The following is a 24,143-nucleotide window of genomic DNA, read 5'->3' as shown; positions in this document are numbered from 1 at the left end:
TTTACGGCTATTATTAAAGTTTAATGACCTGTAAAGGGCATTTAAAGAGTCACCTAGTGACAATTTTGGGTATCAAAGTTTGTTGCTATTTCACAGGGCACGTGCAACTTTAAGACTTGACATGTTTGGTATTTATTTACCGTACACAAACTCAACTTTCATATTTTACACAAAAAATGGGTAATACAGTATATTGTTTTTGTGTGCCGTAAAATTAACTTTAGTGTATTTTTAACTGAAAATGGGTTTGATAAAAATATGCCCTAATATATTGTGACATAAAAAAACAAACTACCACTATATTATTCTCCAGGGGCTCTGATTTTAGAAGATATAGTTTATAATGTTTGGGGGGTTTCACTGAACCTCAGGCCTAAAATGTGCATTTTAACTTGTGTGCAAAAAATTCTAAAAGGTCCAGGAGTACCTCAGTTTTTGTAGCAAAGCAATATATCTAAACCCCAAAAAGAGGGGAGGGACCTGGGTGTCCCATGATGTACTCCAAGAAAAGGATTTTAAAGGTAAGCTGTTATAAAAATCCTATTTTCTTTATCGTACATTATGGGACACAGAGCCATAGTTATTAACTTAATGGGATATCCCACAGCAATGCTATTTGAAGGGAGGGAGAGACAACCTGCAGGATACCCTCAGACTTGAGGACTTATACTGCTGCCTGCAGCACGCTGCGCCCAAAGGTGATATCCTCATGCCTCCTTACATCCACCTGATAAAATTTGATGAATGTATGTACTGAAGACCAAGTTGCGGCCTTACAGATCTGAGCCATGGAGGCCTGGTGATGCACTGCCCAAGAAGCACTAACCGACCTGGTAGAGTGCGCTTTGACTTGAAAAGGGGGAATCTTATCCCTTAAATCATAAGTTTGAATTATAACTTGCCGAATCCACTTAGCAACCATGGATTTCGATGCTGCCTGTCCTTTCTTAGGACCCTCTGGCAGAAGAAATAAGACATCAGTCTTCCAAATCTGAGCAGTCGTCTTTAAATAGACTTTGACTGCTCTCACCACATCAAGACAATGTAGTGACTTTTCTTCCCTGGAACATGGTTTTGGAAAAAACGATAGCAGGACAGAACGTTCTTGGTTCAGGTGTAAACCTGACACCACTTTTGGCAAAAAATCTGGACGAGGGCGTAACAACCACTCTGTCCTTATGAATAATCAAGTATGGCACTTTACAAGAAAGAGCAGCCAATTCCAAAACCCTCCTTGCTGAGGATATAGCAACCAAGAACACCAGCTTCCTTGTCAGAAGGACAAAGGGAATATGCTGTATCGGTTCAAATGGCTGTTTTTGTAACACTGACAAAACTAAGTTCAAGTCCCAAGGGTTCAAAGGTGATCTAACTGGCGGATTAATCCGCATCACCCCTTGCATAAAACCCCGGACTAAAGAATGTGTAGCAAGCGGTCCTTGAAATAAGACCGATAAAGCTGAGACTTGGCCTTTAATAGTACTCAAGGCTAACTTCATCTCTACACCTAATTGTAGAAAGGCAAGAATTCTGCCTATGATAGATCTTAAAAGAGTGCCAACCCTTGGATTCACACCAGGAAATATAAGCCCTCCAGACTCTATAATATATAGTTCGTAAGGTAGGATGGAATATCGGCCCCTGTGAGAGTAGGTCTGGCCATAGTGGAAGGGACCATGGATCCTCCACTGCCATCTTTACGATTTCTGCATACCATGGCCTTCTGGGCCATGCTGGTGCTACCAGAATTACCGGCTTTCCTTCCAGCTTGATTCTGCAAAGAAGTTGAGGTAGCAACTGAATAGGGGGAAATGTATAGATCAGTGAGAACTGATCCCATGGGGTCACCAATGCATCTGTTCCTTATGCGAGTGGATCCCTTGTCCTGGACACAAAGTTGAATAACTTCATGTTGTATCTGGACGCTAGAAGATCTACATCCGGAGTCCCCTATCTTTGGCAAACAGACCGAAAAATGTTGGGGTAAAGAGACCATTCCCCTGGGAATAACTGCTGACTCAAGTAGTCTGCCTGCCAATTCTTTATTCCCGGAATGAAGACTGCCGATAGGCACAAATATTCTTTTCTGCCCAAGTTAGAATATGGTTCACCTCTGTCTGCGCTGCTAGACTCTTGGTGCCCCCTTGGTGATTGATATAGGCCACCATTGTGGCATTGTCAGATTGGATCCTGACAGGACAATCCTGTAACCTGGAAGTCCAAGCCTTCACCAGACACACTGCCCGAATCTCTAGGATATTGATGGGTAAGACTCTTTTGGTTCTTGACCACTGTCCCTGGACAGTTGTCTTCTCTAGTACTGCTTCCCCAGCCTGAAAGGCTGGCGTCTGTCGTTACCACTTTTCAGATAACTGGTCTGAAGGATTTTCCTTTCAGCAGATTCTGAGTTAGTAACCACCAATTGAGGCTTTGGGACACCCTTGGGGACAGCCGCATTGGCAAGTCTAAAGCTTGGGGATAGTTTTGTTCCAAGCAGATAGAATACTGTTTTGCAACAGTCTCAAATGGAACTGGGCATAGGGAACTGCTTTGAATGAAGCAACCATCTTTCCTAACAACGTCATGCAAAGGCGAATGGAGCGATCTCCTTTCGACCTGACCAATCTGCACCAGCTCTCTTATGAAGTTGCTTTTTGCCTGAGGAAAGAACACCTTTTTCTGGACTGTATCTATGATCAGACCCAAATACTCTAGTGTTTTTTAGCTGTCTCTAGGTTGAGAATCCAACCCAGACTTTTCAGGTAATTGGTTGTAATGCGTAAACCTTGCGTACACCTAATTGGTCTATTAGCAATAGATCATCTAGGTACGCCAAGACTCTTATGCCCTGTGCCCTTAACCTGGCTATAGGTTGGGCCAGCACCTTTGTGAACACCCGGGGTGCTGTGGCTAGCTGAAGGGCAAGGCTACACACTGAAAGTGCTGCTGTTCTACTTCGAACCGCAGAAACCTTTGGTGAGCGGGAAATATAGGGACATGCAGATATGCATCCCTGATGTGGATAGACGCCAGAGGTTCTCCTCCTTGTAGGACAGAAATTACTGACCTGATCGACTCCATGCGAAAGGAACGGATCTTCAGGAACTGATTTAGATTTTTTAGATCTAGAATGGGTCCGACATCTCCATTCGGTTTTGGTACCTTAAAGAGGTTTGAATAAAACCCCAAACCTTGCTCTCCTGTGGGGATCTGTATGATCATCCCCTGAGCAAGTAATTGGTCTAATGCCTGAAACAGAGATTGCCTTTTCCCTGGATCTTTGGGAACGTTTGATCTCAGAAAACGAGACGGTGGAAACTCCCGAAATTCTAGTTTGTATCCTAGAGACACCATGGAGATGACCCATCTGTCCTGAATTTCCTCTTGCCAGACTTCTGAGTATTGCAGAAGTCTTCCCCCCACTCTGGCAAGGGGGGGGGCGCCTCTTCATAATGAGGCTTTAGTATTCTGCTTTGCAGATTTCCGGCCCCAGGTCTTCTTCTGTCCCTGGGCCTGACCCTGAGGCTTTCTTCTAGATTCTGACGTGGCCACTGCCTAGAGCTAGAGGCGGATGCCCCTGGCGCAGGGGAAAGAGTCCATTTAAAAGAAGGATGTTTATACTTTCTTTTCACTGGTAAAAGAGTACTCTTCCCACTAAAATCGTTTGGATGTATTTGTCCAAATCATCCCCAAATAGTCGATCCCCATGAAAAGGGAAACTAGTCAGAAGCCTTTTGCAAGGTGCTTCGGCTGACCAATTTTTTAACCACAGAGTCCTACGCATGTGTACTAGCACTGGGACGCCTGGTGAATAGAGTCTTTCATGGCATCTATGGCAAAACATAGCACCTTTGGTAGTTCAGCCAAATTGCGGGCCTGTTGTGCAGGTACCTCTTTAAGGGCTTTTAAGGAATTTTAACAGAAATTCCAATCTTTTATCAGTTGGATCTATAAGCATTTGTGTATTTTCTACTGGAAAAGTAAGACTATTATTCACACTGCAAATCACAGCGTCAATTGCTGGTACCTTCCATCTTTTGGTGAGTTTCTTCTCCATCAGATAGAGTGCTGTGAATCTCTTTGGAGGGAGAAACTGCTTATCTGGGTGATCCCATTCAGTATAAATAAGCTTTTCTAATAATGCATATACAGGAAATGCATGAAAAGGCTGTGAAGGTTTTAAGGAACCTAAAGAATAAACAGAACTATCAGCTGACTCTGCTAGAGGTAGCTTGAAAGAGGCACAAACCATCTCTGTAAGAGATTGTATCAGCAATTTCTCAGATTGCAAGGCTGAAAAAGGTTAATCTACCGTTATTTCCTCCACAGAGGAGTAATCTGTTTGCCTTTCTTCCTGATCACCTAAGGGTAACACCTCATCCTCTACCCACTGTTCCCTTGGTAAGGAGTCTGAGGTGGGGGAGGGGGATCTGACACTCTTTCTATCATTTTGGATAGAGGATGCGATTAAAGTCGCTAATCTTCCTTCTAGATCCTGCAGGGCGGAGGAAAACGCATCTTCAGTCACGTATACAGGGGCTGAAATGTGAGAAGCAGTTGCACCACCAATTGGTCCCAATGACTCACCCTGGCTTGCCATATCTGGTATCTCAGGCAAGGATGACAGTGTGGAGATACGACTGGAATTCCCAGCGCCTGGGGGTGGAATTTTTGGTACTTTTGGGGTGTCTTTTTTTGGGAGCACTAAGTAAATGCACAACTCGTTGAGCAAAATAGTCTAGCAAAAGACAGTGCTAATAAAGTTCAGCTTTAGTGTTGTTATAAATGTTATTTCCTGTACTGGAACTGCCTGCATCAACCTTACGTGCCCCCAGTGCTATTGTGTCCTGTGTGTCCGACTGCAGCTGTTAGCTGTGAGCGTCTGATTCCTGTCCCCAGCGTCTGCTCCGTGTGGTCCTCATGTACTTACGTCCTGCACACGGCGCTGTGCCTTAGCCATGCCCTTTAAGCCACGCCCCCTCCATCAATCAAGTCCCCCTTTTGTTTTAATTAGCCCTAGTCCGTGCACACGCGGATGGTATAGATGCACTCCTTGAGCGAGAGATTTGAGGCAAGGATGGGCTGGGCAGCGGGAAGTTTAAAAACTTTCTGTGGGGAATAAAATAATAAGTTCATATATGAAAAGCCACTGCTGCCGCTGCACCCCTCGAGAGGGGGGGAGAGGAGGGCATACAAGCTACAGTTGTACCTCCCTCCCCCAGGGAGGTAATGTTCTACATGAGGATCCCCCCTGGCTTGCTGAGACCACACACGTGATGTTTAGCTTTGACTTCTGAGCTGACTGAGAAGCAACGTACTAAGGTATGCTTTTACTCCCTCTAGTGGAGACTTTAGGCATGACAACATTTTTACTTATGTAAGAAAAAAAGCATAGGTGAACTTTTTACAGTTCCTAGGCTTCTTCCCTTACCTTTTCCTCGCTGCAGGATACTGCTGTAACAGAAAGATCCAAACTTCACCCATCACGGCAGGCTGTGTTAGCAAACCTTCAAGGACCGGGTCCCTATTATAGGGGTTCCACTCCCTTGGACCTGTATAGCACCCCTCAGGAAAACTTTAGGTAATGTAGCATGACCAAAAAAGTCCTGGGTCCTGTGGTCCAGCCCTACAAAGACAGGCGTTGCAGGCAAAACCTCGTTCTTCTTATGTGAGGCCTGGGCCTTGGCCTTAGTGGCACTTTGGATGGATCCGGTCTGTGGAGGCTGATTAAATCCAGCAGGGAGCCCTCCAGCTTGGAGCTCTTCAGAGCACATCTTCACTCGTGACCAACACCTTAGACACTGGCGAAAAAACTGAGGTACTCCTGGAAGGAGGAGGGGTTATATAGAGAGTGAACTTCCTGTATTGGGTATACCAGTGTCCATCACCTGAAGGTGCCTATATACCCATTAAGTTAATAACTATGGCTCTGTGTCCCATGATGTACGATAAAGCAAAAAGTTTTGCCTTTAGTTCTACTTTAAAGCGGTATTAAACCCAAAAGCAAACATTATACTGCAGCTTACCAATTGTTAGATGTGATAGCTGCTCTACTTTTCTTTTTTAGGCTTTCTTTCTTTTATTTCACCTGGTTATCCTGCAAGTATGTCTGTTATTTTGAAAACTTATATAGCAGTTAGAGGGTTGGGACAAACCATTTATCACTCACAGGGGTGCTTGCATTGATCAGATTTTATGTAAAATCTTTATTCCAAAAGGAAAACATTTTTTTTCTGTAAATGTTTATAAAGTATTAGCTGGAGTTTGTTTCAGTTTGTTTGTGTATTTAAATCTGCTAGTACATCCAACACTCCCCTCCGTCCAGACTGACATCACTGCTGTCCAAATGTGCTGCTGCTGCTCTTTTTTTCCCCAGAGTGGAGACACCTTAAGACAGGAAATGTATTACTGGCCAGATCACTAGTTGAAAACAGAGGGAAAATTAATATAGCCACTATATCTAATGATTGGTAAGCTGCAATATATTACATTTTTGGTTTAGTGTTTTTTTTTCATTCTCTTTTATTGACTGCAAAGTGGCATAGTTATAAAAAAGCCTATCGGGCATACCCAGGCTTAAAAAAAACAAACAACAAAATTGGTATGGCAATCAATGCCCTAAACCATATGTATTCAACTGAAGGCTCAATAAGTAACATACTGGACAAACTGTCCCACAGCACACCAAAGTATTCCCTAAGCATTGCTTTTAGCATTATTGCTAAAAGCTCTAAAGGGGCACAACAACAGAAGGCACAGTGTGCTTAGATTCGGTCCAAATTTCCCAGACCTTAAAGAATTTGATTGGGCATCCTCTAGACTCGTAGGTAAATTTATACAGTGGCAACATTTTGTTATATGGATTTCCAAAAATCTAGTGTGGGGGCCTGAGGGGCTTTCCACCGTCGCTATACTTCGCTACTTTGAAAAGGAATATCGTTGTTATGGCAGCAGCTAGCTGCCATAACCCCAGTATCCTCTTCTTCAGCTGGCGGTCTGCTTTCAGATAAATGTGGTCTCTGCGGCTCCGGTTCCCTCCGCCGCTTACCGGAGCCATCGGTAGCGTCAGAGGCAATCGGGTTCTTCTCCCTGTTTGGTATGGAGAGTGAGGGGAAGATGGCCCCCACCCGTCCCCATATCATTGCAGGGCGGAAGCAACGTCAAAACGTCACTTCCGCTCATAGCTCTTAAAGGGACTTTTTTTTTCTTTTTTCAAATGTAATTATTTTATTTTTTTGTATTGCATTTTAGTGTAAATATGAGAGCTGAGGTCTTTTTGACCCCAGATTTCATATTTAAGAGGTCCTGTCATGTTTTTTTTCTTTTACAAGTTTTGTTAACATTCCTTGTAATAGGAATAAAAGTGACACAAATTTTTTTTTTTTTTTAAAGAACAGTGTAAAAATAAAAAAATAAAATGTAAAATAAATAAGACAAAAAAAAGGAAACCGCGCCCCTACGTGAGTAGCGCTCGCATATGAAAACAGTGTTCAACCCACACATGTGAGGTATAGCCGCGTTCGGTAGAGAGAGAGCAATAATTCTAGCCCTAGACCTCCTCTGTAACTCAAAACATGCAACCTGTAGAATTTTCGAAACGCCGCCTATGGAGATTTTTAAGGGTAAAAGTTTATCGCCATTCCATGAGCGGGCGCAATTTTGAAGTGTGACATGTTGGGTATCAATACTTGGCATAACATTATCTTTCACAATATAAAAAAAAATTGGGCTAACTATACTGTTGTCTTATTTTTTAATTCAAAAAAGTGTATGTTTTCTAAAAAAAAGTGTGCTTGTAAGACTGTAATATGGTGTGACAGAAAGTATTGTAATGACTGCCATGTTATTCTCTAGGGTGTTAGAAATATATATACTGTTTGGGGGTTCTAAGTAATTTTCTAGCAAAAAAAACCTGTTTTTAACTTGTAAACACCAAATCTCAGAAAGAGGCTTGGCCCTTAAGTGGTCAATATCACTTTAAGCAACATGACTATCTTTCATTGCAATAGACTTTGTATCATATAACCGTGAAGCAAAAATACTAATTCTTCAAAGCATGAGAATTGTAACATAACAGATAGTGTTGGTGTACTCTACTTGTATTAGCCTATCTCAATCATTTTGTAATCCAATGGAAAGGAGAAAGGCTGCCACATATAAAGCAAAGTACCTGAAGGCTGTCATGCAGGTGTCCTTATACTCCTGAAGTTTCACACACACCATGTTCATGAACTGGTCTGAGTAAGCACTTAAGTCCCGCATAAGATTCATTAGATCTTGAATGGTCTTCTCCACAATGACGGTACTCTGCAAGACAAAATTAAATACTAGGTTAGGTCAACAAAAAAGTTTTTAGGATGAAAGTTAACCAGCAGTACTAGAGATGAAGACTCGGTTTGCAAAGATCAGTGATGGTGCCGATTTTGATTGGGTTCTATTATTGTTGTTATTGTGTTATGATATTTTTTCAAATATTAGGTGTACTATACTGTACCAAAAATCTAGGTTTCCCAGAGGTATCACTGCAATTCTTTGAATTCACAAGCTTCTCTTAACCCTATTATATCTCATTCTAACGTCTTTCAATATAATTGATTCTTCCTTCCGCTTGTGAGTTATGTGTTCACTTGTCCAATAATTCTATCACTCTGCCTGACAAACATCATACTTACATCGATAAATTTCCACCTAACCTGTCAAGAAATTGCATTAAGCCTTCCCAGTACATCTTTTATCCTTCATGAATACAGTACATAGAAGGCTTTTTTTATATGTGAGAAATGTTTGGCTGAAGAAAGCAGTTCCTGGGGCAGATGTTTTTATATAATAGTAGGTTGTAAGCACGTGAATGGTACAGAAAACTAGAAATATTAAGCCACTTTAATTAAATCATAGACACATCTATGAAGGTGATGCTAAGCAACCTATAGGAACAAAAGAATACATATACAATACTGATTTATAACAAATGCAATACTGTACGCCAAGGCAGTGAAGGCATCAGCTGTGTAAACTGCATTAACACTCATGTTCCTTTATGGTTACACGGGCTTTTATGCGTTCTCCATGTGCTCACTGGAAATGTTAACATCTGCCTTTTTGCCACCGGTGAACTGCAGATACAGCTGTCTAAAGTTGCATTCTGCTATCCACGCAGACACAGCATTGCATAAGTTAAGCTGGCTACACAAAAATTTTGCTAGAATTTTTTTTATTTTTTAAACATTCAAATGATTTTTTTAATAGTTAAAAGTGTAACTAAAAGATAAAAAAAAATTTCTTGGCTTTGGATACCCCTGTTGGAGAGATTCACCCTCTCTCCTTGTCCTGTTTACCATTATCATTTAAAGTGAAAGCAAAAGAAAATTCCAAATTATGGGTTGACTTTAGAATAATTACAGAGGGGGAAATATTTCCAATAGGGACCCTGGTGACACACCTTGATTCCGTCACTCTGGAGGGAATTCGTCTCACTTCATGTTTTGGTTATGGAACAGGAAGTGAAGGAAAATCTCCCTAAAGGGACAAAAAAATTATATAATATGATGGGGTTATAGCCCTCCCTTACATCCAAAATGAAGTTTTGCCTTTAGTTACACTTTAATTGGGTCACATCATTGAACATTTTCAATTGGAGTGTCAAAAAAAAGAAAAAACTCAAAGAAACAGTATGGAAATTTTTCCTCAAAAAAATTCTAACAGTATATAAACCTAATATAAATGTGTATAGCGCTGTCATTTTAAAGTGACACTACAGCTTTGTTTTTATTTTTTTATTAAACTAATAAATATGTCATACTTACCTACTCTGTGCACTTGTTTTGCAGCCTGGATCCTCCTCTTTTTGTGTCGCCCACAGGCGTCCCTGACTCCTCCTTTTTTCAGCGAGTGCCATAGAAAGTCACTTTCTAAGGGGGCACTCATGCCCGCTCACTCCCGAACCACCCTGCCCCCTCATCACAGAATTTGATTGACAGCAGCGGGAGCCAATGGCTCCCACTTCTATCAATCTGGCCAGTGAGGAGGGTCATCGGTGGATCAAGATCGGGCTCAGGTAAGTATGGGGGGCTGAGGGTCAGATCCTCTAGCACAGAAGGCTCTATTACCTTAATGCAGAGAATGCATTAATGTAAAAAACCTTCAGCCTTTACAACCACTATAAATGTAAATGTTATATCATAACGCCACACCAATACCAAAATTGAGACCAATATTAAAAAAAATTGTAAAAACAAAATTCAAAAACGCTTATAAAATATTCACAGTGCAATTACTGACAAAAGTAAAAGTTCAGAAATATATAGAGTACAATCCATGAATTATAAATTCCTCCAACATCATGTGCATCACAGCTGAAGGTTGCTTCTTCACCGCCACCATAGGTACATGCATCTCTTACCAAATAGGTCTTGTTACATGGAGGTCAAATGCACTTGTCCCACAACCATGTGTAAATAGGTAGTCATCAATGGATTTTCCAGAACTGGGATCCTCCCCTCGGTCACTTCAAGATATTCAATGTGCCATATATCACAAAAGAAAATAAACCGCACATATTAAAGTACTGTAAAATTATTCAGATTTATTAAGCAGCTGGTTCAGGGGAAAGAAAGCAGTTCTTGAGGCAGATGTTGTTGTATGACAGTATGTTGCTTTCTGGTTCCCCTGAAGACGTCATTTGTGACAAAACACGTTGGGCAGGGCATGCAATCTGAAGTCATCACGCATGCTGTGAGTATTCTTTGCTGCTTATTAAATCCAGACAATCTGACAATTTTACAGTACTATACTATACGCGGTTTAAATTCTTTTGGACTGTGATATTTATATGAGCAGCCTATTTTTCTTTTAAACACATTCGGAATCTGAATACGTTTTAACATTAGCGCAGAGTTAATTTGGGTTAACAAAATTTTAACTGTGAATGAGGTTTTTGTGCAGGAGATTCTATTTATTTTAGAATTGAATCCTTAAAACAAACAACATTTTGAAGTTCATGACATTCATCAAGTCTCTGATGGCATTATTAAATGCAAGGACAAGATTTTTCTTATGAACATTCATGCCAAAATCTACTAGTGTATAGCCAGCTTTCGTTTTATGCCCCAAAGTCAAGAAAACATGTAAATCAGCCAACATGGATAATAACTGTGCATAGGTGAGGAAACCAGGCAACTAATAAATGCAATGGAGCAGCTTAAAGTATAACCAAAGGCAAGACTTATTGTTTAAAACTTGGATAAACTGGTGAGGGGTCTGTCTGGCTTTTAATGCCGTCACTGTCCCTGTTAGGGAGAGTCACAAGATCAAACTTTCCTGATCACTAATTTGATTGGGAATGAAAGTGAAAGTAAATCAAATTATTTGAGTTGACACTAGAACAGTATTAGCAGCAAATTCTTCCAAAGGGAAAACTTGTTCCTGATACAACGGTCTAAAGCTGGTCATACATTGATCGAAAGACAACTGATTCAGCAGGAACAAGCTGAATTTTATTTTGGGGTGGATTCCTCCATCAGCTTGCTTGTGTGAAGGAATCATTTTTTTTTTCATTCAGCCTGCTGGCTGAACACAAAAGTGTATGGCCAGCTTAAGAGGGGATTTCCTTCACATTGAAAAGATATCCGATTGCTTCATGTTAAATTGGTTGTAAAGTCAGAAGGTTTCTTTTCTTAATGTATTCTACGCATTAAGTTAAAAAGCCTTCTGTGTGCAGTAGACCCCCTCAGCGCCCTTAATAGATATCTGAGCCCCATCTCTATCCAAAGCTATACAAAGCTCTGCGGTGGGCGGTCCCCTCTGTGTTATCAAATACAGTGCAGGGCTTTTAACATCGCATTGTACAAGAAGGAGGGAGAAGTGTGACTGTGGCCTAAAGAGCCATACAGTGGAGGCAGCATGGGACCGTTGCATGCGTTGAGGGAGCCTGGTGAAGCGGGGACTAAAATAAGTATTTACCTGATTCCAGCACCCTTAGACTTAATAAGTATAAGTATACTGCTGGGTTAGTCTAGGAGGGAACACAGAGACTTTACTCACCCAATCCTTCAATTCTCTGGAAAATGGCGCATCCCCATGCCCAGTGGTAGACTGTTCCTGACGTCTTCATGTCCAGAGACACTGAGTGGGCGTGATGACGTCAGGAACAATCCACCGCAGAAGACTACTGGACTGCAGGGGGTCAGGAGCCAAAGGCATTGGTCTTTCACTGGGAGGATCGTAGGTTTAGGCGAGTATATCTCTACTTAAAGAACCCTTGGACAAAAACGAGCAATTAACCCATGCAGTGCAGGCACAGTCCCACCACATGGGAACAAAACAAAATTTGCCCAGAGTTCTGCTTTAAATATACAAGATAATAATACTGTTAAAGATGGATAAGCCAAAATTAGATCATTGCAACCATTTTTGACAACCACAGCACAATGATGTAAATATTCTGCATTAGACAATAAACATAGCGTTCCTGCAATGCATAATGATTTCCCAGAATGCCAGACCCAAACGTGAAAATACAAATTAAAGCAATCGCAGTCATTGTAAATGATATCTAAAAGCAATGTTGAGCCCTAGCTACTACAGAAACCAGAAAACAAAGCTGACAAAAAGTGGCTGTAATAGAAAAAAACATCATTAAAATCAGTAAATGTTTGTCTCAGTGTTTCTACATGATACTTGAAACTCGTCTTCTGAGACACTATAGTTATTTAATGGTGCCTATGGTTTTGCAGAATGTGGGTTACATCTAAACAATAGGCTCGGTAGTGTCACTTTTTAATATGATTTTAAAAACGTGTCTTGTACCTGGCTGAGAAGTATTAGTTATACAAGCTGCAACTTCTGAAATATACACTGAAGTAGGAAGATACAGAAAAAAAAATGACACCTAATACATTTCTAATTAGCAATGCTGCAATTAAGAATTAAAGGGTAACTCAATTACATCCTTCCTATATTTAACAGGTACATCTTCATGAAAATACACCAGCACATGTACAGAAACTCGAATTCCTGTTCATATGTTTGGCCACAAACCCTCCTCCAGTTTTCTGCAGTATTGTACCTGACCTCAGACAGACATGGTGACACACCTCCAGGGGGAGGGTCCATGACAGCAAGGGTTCAAAGGAAATGAGTTGACTAATGCACAATGGGTATTTCAGTAAAATGCTGGGCTACATATAAAAAAGGCTGGGGGTTTTACCCTAATTTACAACGATCAGAGCAGTTATTTGATAGGAAAGATTGTGTTTTTATGCCACAAGCAAATAAGCAACAGATTTTTATGTGCTATGAAAGAGCATGTGAACCATCAAGTTAGAAGTGTTGTGCACACAGCAAGAGACCGTTGCCTTTTCTAGGTTTCATTCTCTAGTTACCTATAGTTACTTCCTGGAAAGCTGAGAAGCATTAAATCCCCAGCAAGAGACTACTGAACATTACTCATTCCCACTGTTGTCAGTGACAGGGTCTCTTCAGCAGGGGTCTTCAGTGACCCAAGGTGGCAGCTCTCATTAGGGAAGAGATGCTCATCTATAAATCAACTTGTCAGCATCGCAAGAGGGTTCTACTGGTGGCAGCCTGGAAGAGCAGGAATGTTCTGCTCCATGCAGCTTCACCTGTCTGTAGGGAAGGGCTGCAGCTAATCATCCATTATGCAATGACAAGTTGTGCTGACTAAGCTCCCACTGTCCTCCCACTAGCACATGCTGGGAGATAGAGATTTCTGATTCATCTGATAACATTGTTATATCGTCTACACTGCCACAGATCTATTGCATTCCTAATTAGTTATAATAAAGTTAGTTGGTTCATCAAAACCTATAATAGAAATTCATCCTCTGCTAAATCACGAAAGCATGATTTATCTTCTGAAACCCAACAGAGCATCTCAAAATATGGGAGCTAAATTACAAAGGTTTCACAATAGATTTAACCCCTAACTGTAAGAAATTGAAACCTGTCTGGAGGAAGTACACTGCTCAAAAAAATTAAAGGAACACTTTGAAAATACATCAGATCTCAATGGGGAAAAATATTATGCTGGATATCTATACTGATATGAACTGGGTAATGTGTTAGGAAAGAAAGGATGCCACATTGTTTGATGGAAATGAAAATTATCAACCTACAGAGGGCTGAATTCAAAGACACCTCAAAAATCAAAGTGAAAAAATTATGCAGCAGGCTGGTCCATTTTGCTGAAATTGCATTGCAGCAACTCAAAATGGTATTCAGTAGTTTGTATGGCTCCCACGTGCTTGTATGCATGCCTGACAACGTTGAGGCATGCTCCTAATGAGACGACGGATAGTGTCCTGAGATATTTCATCCCAGATCTAGACCAGAGCATCATTGAGCTCCTGAACAGACTGAGGTGCAACCTGGCAGTGTCTGATGGACCGAAACATAATGTCCAAGAGGTGTTCTATAGGATTTAGGTGAGGGGAACATGGGGGCCGGTAAATGGTATCAATTCCTTCATCCTCCAGGAACTGGTTGCATAATCGAGCCACATGATGCTGGGCATTGTCGTGCACCAGGAAGAACCCAAGACCCACTGCACCAGCGTAGGCTCCGACAATGGGTCCAAGGATTTCATTTTGATACCTAATGGCAGTCAGGGTGCCATTGTCTAGCCTGTAGAGGTCTCAGCCTAGATATGCCTCTCCAGACCATCACTGACCCACCACCAAACCGGTCATGCTGAATGATGTTACAGGCAGCATAATGTTAACCACAGCTTCTCCAGACCCTTTCAAGAGGAAGTAAACCCTGTCCGTTTTTCCTTTTTTTTATATAATGATCCTGCAATGTATTGGTCAGCCATACACATTTAAATATGACAAAATTGAGGTTTTAAAATACCTTATTTCACTGTTTTAAAATTTTGTTTCTTCTGGGTATTGGCCGCGCTATCTTTACTACTGATCTATGAAACTTTTGTTGACGTCATTTCCACACTTGCTTTGTTTTCCTTTCCAAGACTAAACCAAGCCTCTATCTCGATTGCCATTACCACGGCAACCAAGCTAAGCCTTCAACAACAGCAAATCTCTGTGCTGCTCTGGTTCACTCCCCGTGTGACGTGAGGTAGAAAGAAATCCTGGATAGCCGCACTCTGGGATAAGGACATCTTTATTTCAATAACATCCAACAATACAGTCAATTGCAGAGACGTACAGGGTGGTAGACTGCTAATGCGTTTCACATCATTTGGATGCTTATTCGTAGCTGCTACGAATAAGCATCCAAATGATGTGAAACGCATTAGCAGTCTACCACCCTGTATGTCTCTGCAATTGACTGTATTGTTGGATTTTATTGAAATAAAGATGTCCTTATCCCAGAGTGCGGCTATCCAGGATTTCTTTCTACCTCACTGCAAACCAGCAAAGCCAGCACCTGGAACCAGTTCTTACTAGGGCGGTGTCATTCCAGAGCAAGAGTGTTTGTGAGCTGCATTTCCTTTTTTCCCCTGTGTGACGTCTTATACAGTCACAAGGGGGAGAACCAGGAAGGGGAGGATGAGATCACAGCATCGTAAGGCTTCTTTCTCTGTGCCGTTTCCAATGAAAATGAATGGCATGCAGAGGATAGTGAACGGCACAGATAGCATGCCGTTAAAGAGTCTAAGGAATGCGCAAGCATGGCTGACGTCACCCAAGATTGCAGGACGGTTTCTAAGGCAATAGAAAGAGTGAGTAAACTTCCACAGGCAGCGATCAGCTGGCTGTTCTATATAGATTAGAATGAGCTAAAGTTGTAGTTGAGGGTTTACAACCACTTTCATGTCTGTTACATGTGCTCAGGGTGAACCTGCTCTCATCTGTGAAAAGCACAGGGTGCCAATGGTGGACCTGACAATTCTGGTGTTCAATGGCAAATGCCAATCGAGCTCCATGGTGACAGACAGTGAGCACAGGGCCCACAAGAGGACGTCGTGCCTTCAGGCCACACTCAAAGTCTGTTTCTGATTGTTCGGTCAGAGACATCCACACCAGTGGCCTGCTAGACATCATTTTACAGTGTGCATCCTGTTCCTCCTTGCAATTAGGAGCAGATACTGGTCCTGCTGATGGGTTAAGGACCTTCTATTGACCTGTCCAGCTCTCCTTAAGTAACTGCCTGTCTCCTGGAATCGCCTCCATGCTCTTGAGACTGTGCTGGGAGACACAGCAAACCTTCTGTCAATGGCATGTATTAATGTGCCATCCTGGAGGAGTTGGATTGCCTATGCAACCTCTATAGGGTCCAGTTACCGCCTTATGCTACCAGTAGTGACACAGATCCTAGCCAAATGCAAAACTAGTGAAAAAACAGTCAGAAAAGAGGAGTAGGGGAAAAAAATGTCAGTGGCCTCCACCTGTAAAACCATTCTTGTTTTGGAGAGTGTCTCATTGTTGCTTATCTAGTGCACCTGTTGGTAATTTCATTAACACCAAAGCAGTTGAAACTGATTAACTACCCCCTCTGCTACTTAACCGACTAGATCAATATCCCAGGAGTTTAATTGACTTGATGCTATACTCTGATTAAAAAGTGTTCCTTTAAATTTTTTTGAGCAGTGTATAAAGGCTGCCAGATTTTCTTCTGAAAATTACAGTTCTCCAGTCTTCATACTGATATACTTGTTTCAGTACTTTGAGTCATTGACGTAGAGCAAATATGCAGATTACTAGCAGATATTCATGATCTGTGTGCTTGTTCCAGCTCAGTGATGCAAACTACTGAAACCAGACAGCCAAGCAACTGGCATTTTCAGAAAAAGATCAGTAATGGCATTCTCCATACTTCTCTCTGTATTCTTTAATTATTTGCTCCCCCTAAAATTAAAAAAAAGACCTGTGATTGTACAGTAGGATGCAAGGATGATGAGAGCAATATTTTTGGGCAAAGATTGAAAAGATTTTAGCGAACTGGAGGAATGGAACACCAAAGCTAAAAAATATTAGCAGAAATGATTTTATTATTCCTTGAGCAGAGGCATTATAGGGGATATGATCACCATGTATAAATACTGTACATAAATTGTCCGTATATCAAGAACTTTAAGGACTCTGCAAAGAACACTGTGAAAATGTAGAATAGGCTCCTTCAGGACGTTCTAGCTAGCTCAGTCGATTGTTTAACAAAACTGGATGCATTGCTAAATGTGCAGAATATAACTGACTATTAACATTTATAATAACATTGGAAATTGTTGATCCACAGAATACCTGACTGTCTTAAAGAGGAAGTAAACCCTCCCACTCTAATGCTGCTTTTCATTTAGTCCATCATAATAAGTAATTATCAATCTATAGCCACTGTAATTCAGCCCAAATCGCATATTACTTACTGTTTAAAGAAACTTTAAAAATCTTGTTTCCAGGGGTTAGGCAGTGCCATCTTAAGTATTGTTTTCTGAATCCACAGTAGAGTGTATTTCCGCCCTTACATTGAGTACTTCCTGTACTGTTACCCAAGCCTCCTTCTCAATTCAACATTTCTATGGCAACCCTGTTTCACTGCTCATAGCTCACTTGTTTTATCTCATAGTATTTACTTGTGCTGATTAACTAGTGTTTGCCTGTGTCAGTCTTATCAGCCTCAGCTGATAAGGCTGCAGTAATGCTGTCGTCCAAGTTTACACTGCATGTGATGTCACATGGGGCATAGTAGGAAGCTCTGAGTTATTATGCAGTCTCCTGGGATTTCAGTGTTGTGCCCTAGGAAGTCCTGATAATAGACAGACAAGTAAACACAGTGTGCCGTAAATCAGGGGAGATCTGGGCATGCTCAGTGAAGTAATTCTAAAGAACAAAAAGGATTACAACAATACTAAGCAAGTAAGGAGATGTCTACAAGCAGTGTTCATTAGGGTTTTTTTATGCTGATTTACATGGGACACAGTTGTTGGGGAGAGTTTACAACCACTTTAAAGAGGTTGTAAACCTCCATGGAGAAGTTGTACCTATAGGTAAGCCAAGAATAAGACTTACCTATAAGTACTGCAAATATCTCCCAAACGTGCGTCGTTCAGGAGATATTTACTGTTTACTGCGCCGATGATGTCATCGGCGCATACACTCTGAAGGTACGGCCGCCCGTGCGATGCATACTAGCACATTATGCCTTTACTTTCAGGGAGGAAGAAAGGAAGAAAAACCCACTAGTGTTTACTTCCCCTTTAGGGGACCAGAAAGTAATTTTTTTCTCCCTATTGAAGCAAAACGGACCATGCTTTACAGGTTTTTAGCCTTTCCCTGGATCAACTGTGGTTTTAGGGTTCTCTGTTTATGTGGGGTTTTCAATATATTTAAAAATTTTTTTTTCTACTTACAGAACTTGATGGATTTGTCGTTTTTTAGTTTATGTAACTATAAAACATACTAAGAATGAGTCTGGATTAACACTGCATGGAGCATCAAATTTAGGGTTAGCAAATGCATGTTCTAATATCAGGTACTGATTTCCAGGTGTAATTCTATGCATAAATGCCTATATCTCTTCTGTTTACTCATATGAACAATCCTAAATGATAGCACTACAGGAAACGCCTCTAAAAAGAAGAGACAGCTCAATGATTTTGTAACCCCCAAATGTTACAAGCAATCACTATGTGACATAGTAAGTAAACAGTATAATGGATCGAAATATCAAAACAACAAACCTAAAAAACAAAAAAAAAACAAAAAAACAGTTATAAAATAGAAAGGCCAGTCATTCAGACACAAAATGACAAGAGAAAGTGATGAGAAGTAGCTTGATAAATGATGCCTCACTAAGGATAGAAGCTAATATTTCTGCATTTTCAGGGTAAAACAAACTAACAATGAAGAAGAAAATGTGAAAAAGTACTTGCAATGTTACTTTGCCTCTCTCACTCTTGCAGCCCCTAAGTCATTTAGGTTTTTCATTTCCACACCAAACAAAATGATCTAAAAACAGTTCAAAAGCTGCAGAAATCTCACTTTACTTCAATTGTGCTGATTATTTTCTGTAAACTACAATAACGAGTGATTTGCTGATCATTAGCATGAACTAATCAGCTGTTTACCTTATCACTCTCCTGCCACCCATGGTGGACAGACTATTGTAAAAAGCTGCATTGCGAAATGCTGTAGTCTTCTCTGCAGATCTCTGCAGTGACGCCGGCAGACATAACTGACTGCAATTCTCCCCTTCTGCAGAACTTTACACAACCACAGGGGACAATTCAATCCTCATAACTATTCAAACTCAAAACAACCACAAAATAAAATACTAATTAAAGAGGAACATTATTCAACAGTTAAATGCTCTAAACACATATACACTAAAGATAATTTTTATTAGGTACACACATATAGCCAAACACTGCAATCTGTGACTATAACCCTGTACCCAAAGCATGCAGACATCGTAAAAGGGTTTGTTTGTTTTGGATCAAAATTATGATAGGAAAGATGCATGGCCTAGTTGATTTTGATATAGAAAAAAATTATACCAGATGTCAAAAGATTTTTACGCTTCGCTCAAGTAAGCTTAGAAAGAATGTTGTGAAAACGAAAATATTTGGAGAGCAGCTACATCAACAGATGTACAGAAAGGCATGTTTGAATGCACAGTTGCAGTAGAAGACCACAGTAGGTTTTAGTACAATCAGCTACTATCAAACCTATAATTTGTTCCAAACCCAAAGTACTGAAGACTGGAAAAATCTCCCTTGATCTGATGAACATTGATTTCCGCTGGTATGGTCAGAATCTGACAAACAGTGAGCTAGACTAGCTTTTTTCAACCAGGGTTCCCAGGCACCCTGAGGTGCCTTGAGGTGTCTTCAGGGGAGCCATACAAGCTGTTGTGTGGATGAAGGCTCCCTTTTAGTTACACAAAGCTACAGGTTTTCATTGTGCACCATTACAACTTTCTAGCTGCCGGCGTCCTTACGACCAATGGCATCATCAGTTGAAAAGGAGGATGTCGGTCGCCTGCATTTCATCCTTGTTTGACCCTACCCTGCCCCTTTTGATAAATGTTGGGGTCACATCAACTGGGTGACTGAGAAAAACTGAGGGAGAAGGGAAACACAGAAATACTAGTAGGTACATGTTTGCAAAAGTGTGGAAGAATAAATCACCTCTAACGTTGGGTGTCTTACTTGGACTTATGGATGTTGCTGCATTATGTAAAACTATTAGAATAGCTTTTACATTTTAGAATGGGGTGCCTCAAGAATGTCCATCATTTTTGAGGGGTGCCTCAAGACTGTCCATAATTTTTGAGGGGTGCATTGACTGAAAAAAGGTTGAGAAACGCTGAGCTACACTGTCGTGTAATTGGTTCAGCCTAGTGGTGGAGTAACAATGTGGGCAATGTTTTGTTAGCACGCATTAGACCCCTTAAAGAAGAGGACTCATCTTTCTAGCCTGTCTCATTGCTGAGATAGCATGTTCAACAATGGGGACCCCCCTCTTTCTGATGTAGCAAGGAGACAAAAGTCACCAACATTCACTTTGCACATAGACAAAAACAGCTATTTCTTCAGAACAACAAAAGGTTGGAATCTGCAAAAAAGTTTGTTTAAATCCTTGCTATGTACATAAATCACCCAAAGGGGAATGTTTTTTTCTCAACGAAAGTGGAGTTACTCTTTAAAGCCGTATTAAGCCCAAAGGTAAACATTTATTGTAGTGCAGCTTACCAATCCTTGTGAAAAGCTGCATTTTTTTTTTTTTTTTTTTTGAGGCTTTCTTCTATTTTCATCTGGTTAATTGTCCAGTAAGTATGTGTTTCAAAACAACAAGCTCTCTAGCAGAATGTACTGTATCAGATACAGAGATGAGACAATCCATGTAAAACTAGCAGAGGTGCTTACAACAGTCAGCTTTTATGTATTTATGTAAAACCTTCATCCCAAAAGGAACGTTTGCTGTAACTAGTTATAAATATTAGCTGGAGTTTGGCTTCAATTTGTTAGTGTATTTGAATCTGCTAGTAGATCTAACACTCCCCTCCACCAGACTGACAATGCACCTGTCCAAAAGGTGCCCCTTGTGCTTCGTCATTCAGAGTGGGGGCACTGTGAGGAGCGTTACTGGCCAGATCACCAGGTGAAAACGGGGAAAAGGCCTAAAAAAAGAATGCGGCTACTGGATCTAATGATAGATAAGCTGAAATATATTACATTTTTTTATTTTGGGTTCAATACAGCTTTAATTAGCCATGATTAACAGCATTTGTCTCAGGCACCAGACACTTCCTCAAGACAAGAGCTGTCTTTAGCTGTGCAGGGAAAGGAAGTATATTGCTCCAGTACCAATGAGGGTAAAAAAAAAAAAAAAAAAAAAAAAAATTATATATATATATATATATATATATATATATATATATATATATATATATATATATATATATATATATATATATATATATATATATATATATATATATATATATATATATGTATCTCACAAAAAATACACACCCCTCACATCACAGGCACATAAAAGGTAACACGTTTCACGCTAAAGTAAGCGCTTACTTAAACCTCAAAGAAGGAAGGAAGAGGACTGGTACATCACATGACCACGGTACAGTGCACTGAGATTGGCACATACCTTCTGCTCCAAGAGTCAAATGCAAGGCAAAAGACTGACGACTCTGTGGCAGACCCCGAAGGCCAAAAGAGGCGTACCTACGTACCAAGCTTTTGCTGGCTAAAGATGGACCAAAAAAACACCTCAGAGACTGCCCTAAGATCCTCTCAAAAATACAGCATCCTCAGATGCCTCCCTCACACAGGTGGGGGAAAGCTTACAGCATCTGGTATTCCCGGGCAGTCTCACCTCCATATAGTAATTAGGCTTGATCCTGCTTAGGCTTTGATCAACAGAGATCAGGCATTAGCAAGGTGATGCGGCCACAGTCCATCTGATGAAAAATGAATGCATCAGGAAAATACTGCAATGCCAAACCCCACAGTGGCTCAGATACATCTGACACCACTGTCCATCGGGGGGATGTGGACACTGCCAGATCATTGAACCTGAGAGCGGTGCACCTGTCTCCCCCGGCTGCCTCTCCTTTCTGGAACCATTTAACTGGTATAACAGGTAAATGACGTAGCAACTATATTAGCCAACCTAATACACAGTCCTCCAAGGATGCAGGCCTAAAAACAATGTTGGTTTACCGCTATGCAACCCCTTACGCATGTAAGTATGCAGGTACCCAGGAATGCCATTATGTAGGTACCTAAGTATGCAAACACGCAGGTATACAATTATTCTTGGCATTCATGTATGCAGTTCAAGGCAAATAAGCACATATAATAATAAAAGGTGCAGCGCTAACTCAATGGGTGACCATACAGAGAAATATATAATATATAATAAACCGGAAGCAAAAAGAAATGTCCAACAGTAAATGTCCCAAAAAGACTGACATAAATCCACCAGAGGTGTGATGATAACAGCAGACAATGATGTGTGATACTGGAACCCTTCACCATAGATCGAATGGCCTCTCACCTGGTCCTAAAGATAATCAGGCAATGATACAAGATCGGCAGACAAGGAGATCTACATGACAAGGGACTCCTCCGGATGATCAGATGGCAGGTGGGTATCATAAGCATGTAATCACAAAAGGGACAGACATAGTGCTCTCCGTATTCAAATGTTTATTGTAAAACGAATAAAATCAGACTTACATATCAGGCACTTCACAAGTGCCAGGAAACGAACATGGACACACAGTGTGTGAGCGGTGGAGCATGCGCAGTAGCAGCGGATGACGTCACGACGTCACGTTCTAGACGCGTTGCGTCCCAGTGGGCGGGGACTTCCTCAGCAGATGTCGTGACTACGTGGGCACCCGCGCTATAAGGAGGTAAGTTGTCATGGTAACACCAAAGACAACTAAGATGACGTGTACCGGAAATGGGCAGACTCCGGAAGTGTCTCCACATACATCATTCCGAGCCTATGTAGCCCAATTAAGTATAGAAAAGGTTCAAAAATACATATGAAATAGTAAAAGTATATAAAACAATCTGGTGTTAGCACAAGACATACCCGAAAGTGAAGTCTTAAAAGAGCAGTGTCAGAGCACCATAATGTCTAAAATAAAAATGCAAAAAAATGCATGATAACTGTATGTAATCCCAGGCAAAGAAGCACATATGCACATAGTCCCAGGAAAATATGCACATAGTCCCAGGAAAATAAACACACATGTATACAGCTTAATTTAAATAAGCACATATGTATGCAGTTTCATGTAAATAAGCATATACGTATGTAGTACAAATGAAAACACGACAGTATGCGTTTAAGAAATATGCATTTATGGAAGCATGTGTTTATAGAAGCATGTGCTTATGCAACTATGTGATTAGGAAAAACATGCACTTATGCAATACATGCCCCTGGAAACATGCATTTACGCAATAAGCAAGCATGCGTTTATGCAACCTATATTACGCAACACATATTTATGCAAACATGTATAAACATGCATGTTTATGCCATCATGTATCTTTATGCAATCATGTATAACCATGTATATTTATGCAAACATGAATCTTTGTGCAACCATGCATCCTTGTGCAACCATGCATCATGTATCTTTATGCAAACATGTATAACCATGTATATTTATGTGAATATGTAAAAATGTATCTTTAGCAACCCTGCGTTTCATCAAACATGCGTTTCAGCCACCATGCATTTCAGCAACCGTGCGTTTAAGCTAGTCTGCAAGCATGCACCTGCTTAACTGCAGTTGGCCCCATGCATGTCTTCAGTCCAGCCTCTGCGGGGGGGGGGGGGGGGGGGAGGGCTGTGTTCTGGAGCAGAAAGGGGGGTCGCCCACCTAGTCGGGGCCATGCTCATGTTTTTCCAAAAGTGTATATTTAAACATGCATTTAAGCAACAAGTTTGCAAGCATGTATACTACGCTGCACCTGCCTTCCGAGCAGTCAACAACACTTTAAAGTGAACTGCTGTCCATTCAGGGGTGTATCATTTTACAGTTTTACAGTTCCCCCAGATAAGCAGTAAATATGCAGCATATAATCACTTGTCTGCCACACAGTTCTCCCATAGTAAGTACTCACATTTTGTTAGTATCCATGGGCTGCTGTTATGTCTCCAGAGTCCCTGTTAACCACATGG

At 40.9% G+C, this 24,143-nt stretch overlaps 1 protein-coding gene across 1 annotated transcript in view; it reads right to left on the bottom strand.

The window, feature by feature from the left end:
- Positions 1–24,143, bottom strand: part of EXOC4 (exocyst complex component 4) — an 813,215-nt gene that overhangs the window by 229,527 nt on the left and 559,545 nt on the right. Inside the window, exon 12 of the mRNA XM_073619419.1 lies at positions 8,171–8,307. Coding sequence (XP_073475520.1) covers positions 8,171–8,307 — 137 coding nt within the window. The remainder of the gene's footprint in view (positions 1–8,170; positions 8,308–24,143) is intronic.

The sequence above is a fragment of the Aquarana catesbeiana genome, linkage group LG03, assembly GCF_042186555.1.
Source record: "Aquarana catesbeiana isolate 2022-GZ linkage group LG03, ASM4218655v1, whole genome shotgun sequence".
Classification (NCBI taxonomy): Eukaryota; Metazoa; Chordata; class Amphibia; order Anura; family Ranidae; genus Aquarana; species Aquarana catesbeiana.
This window is presented reverse-complemented; position numbering and strand designations above follow the sequence as displayed.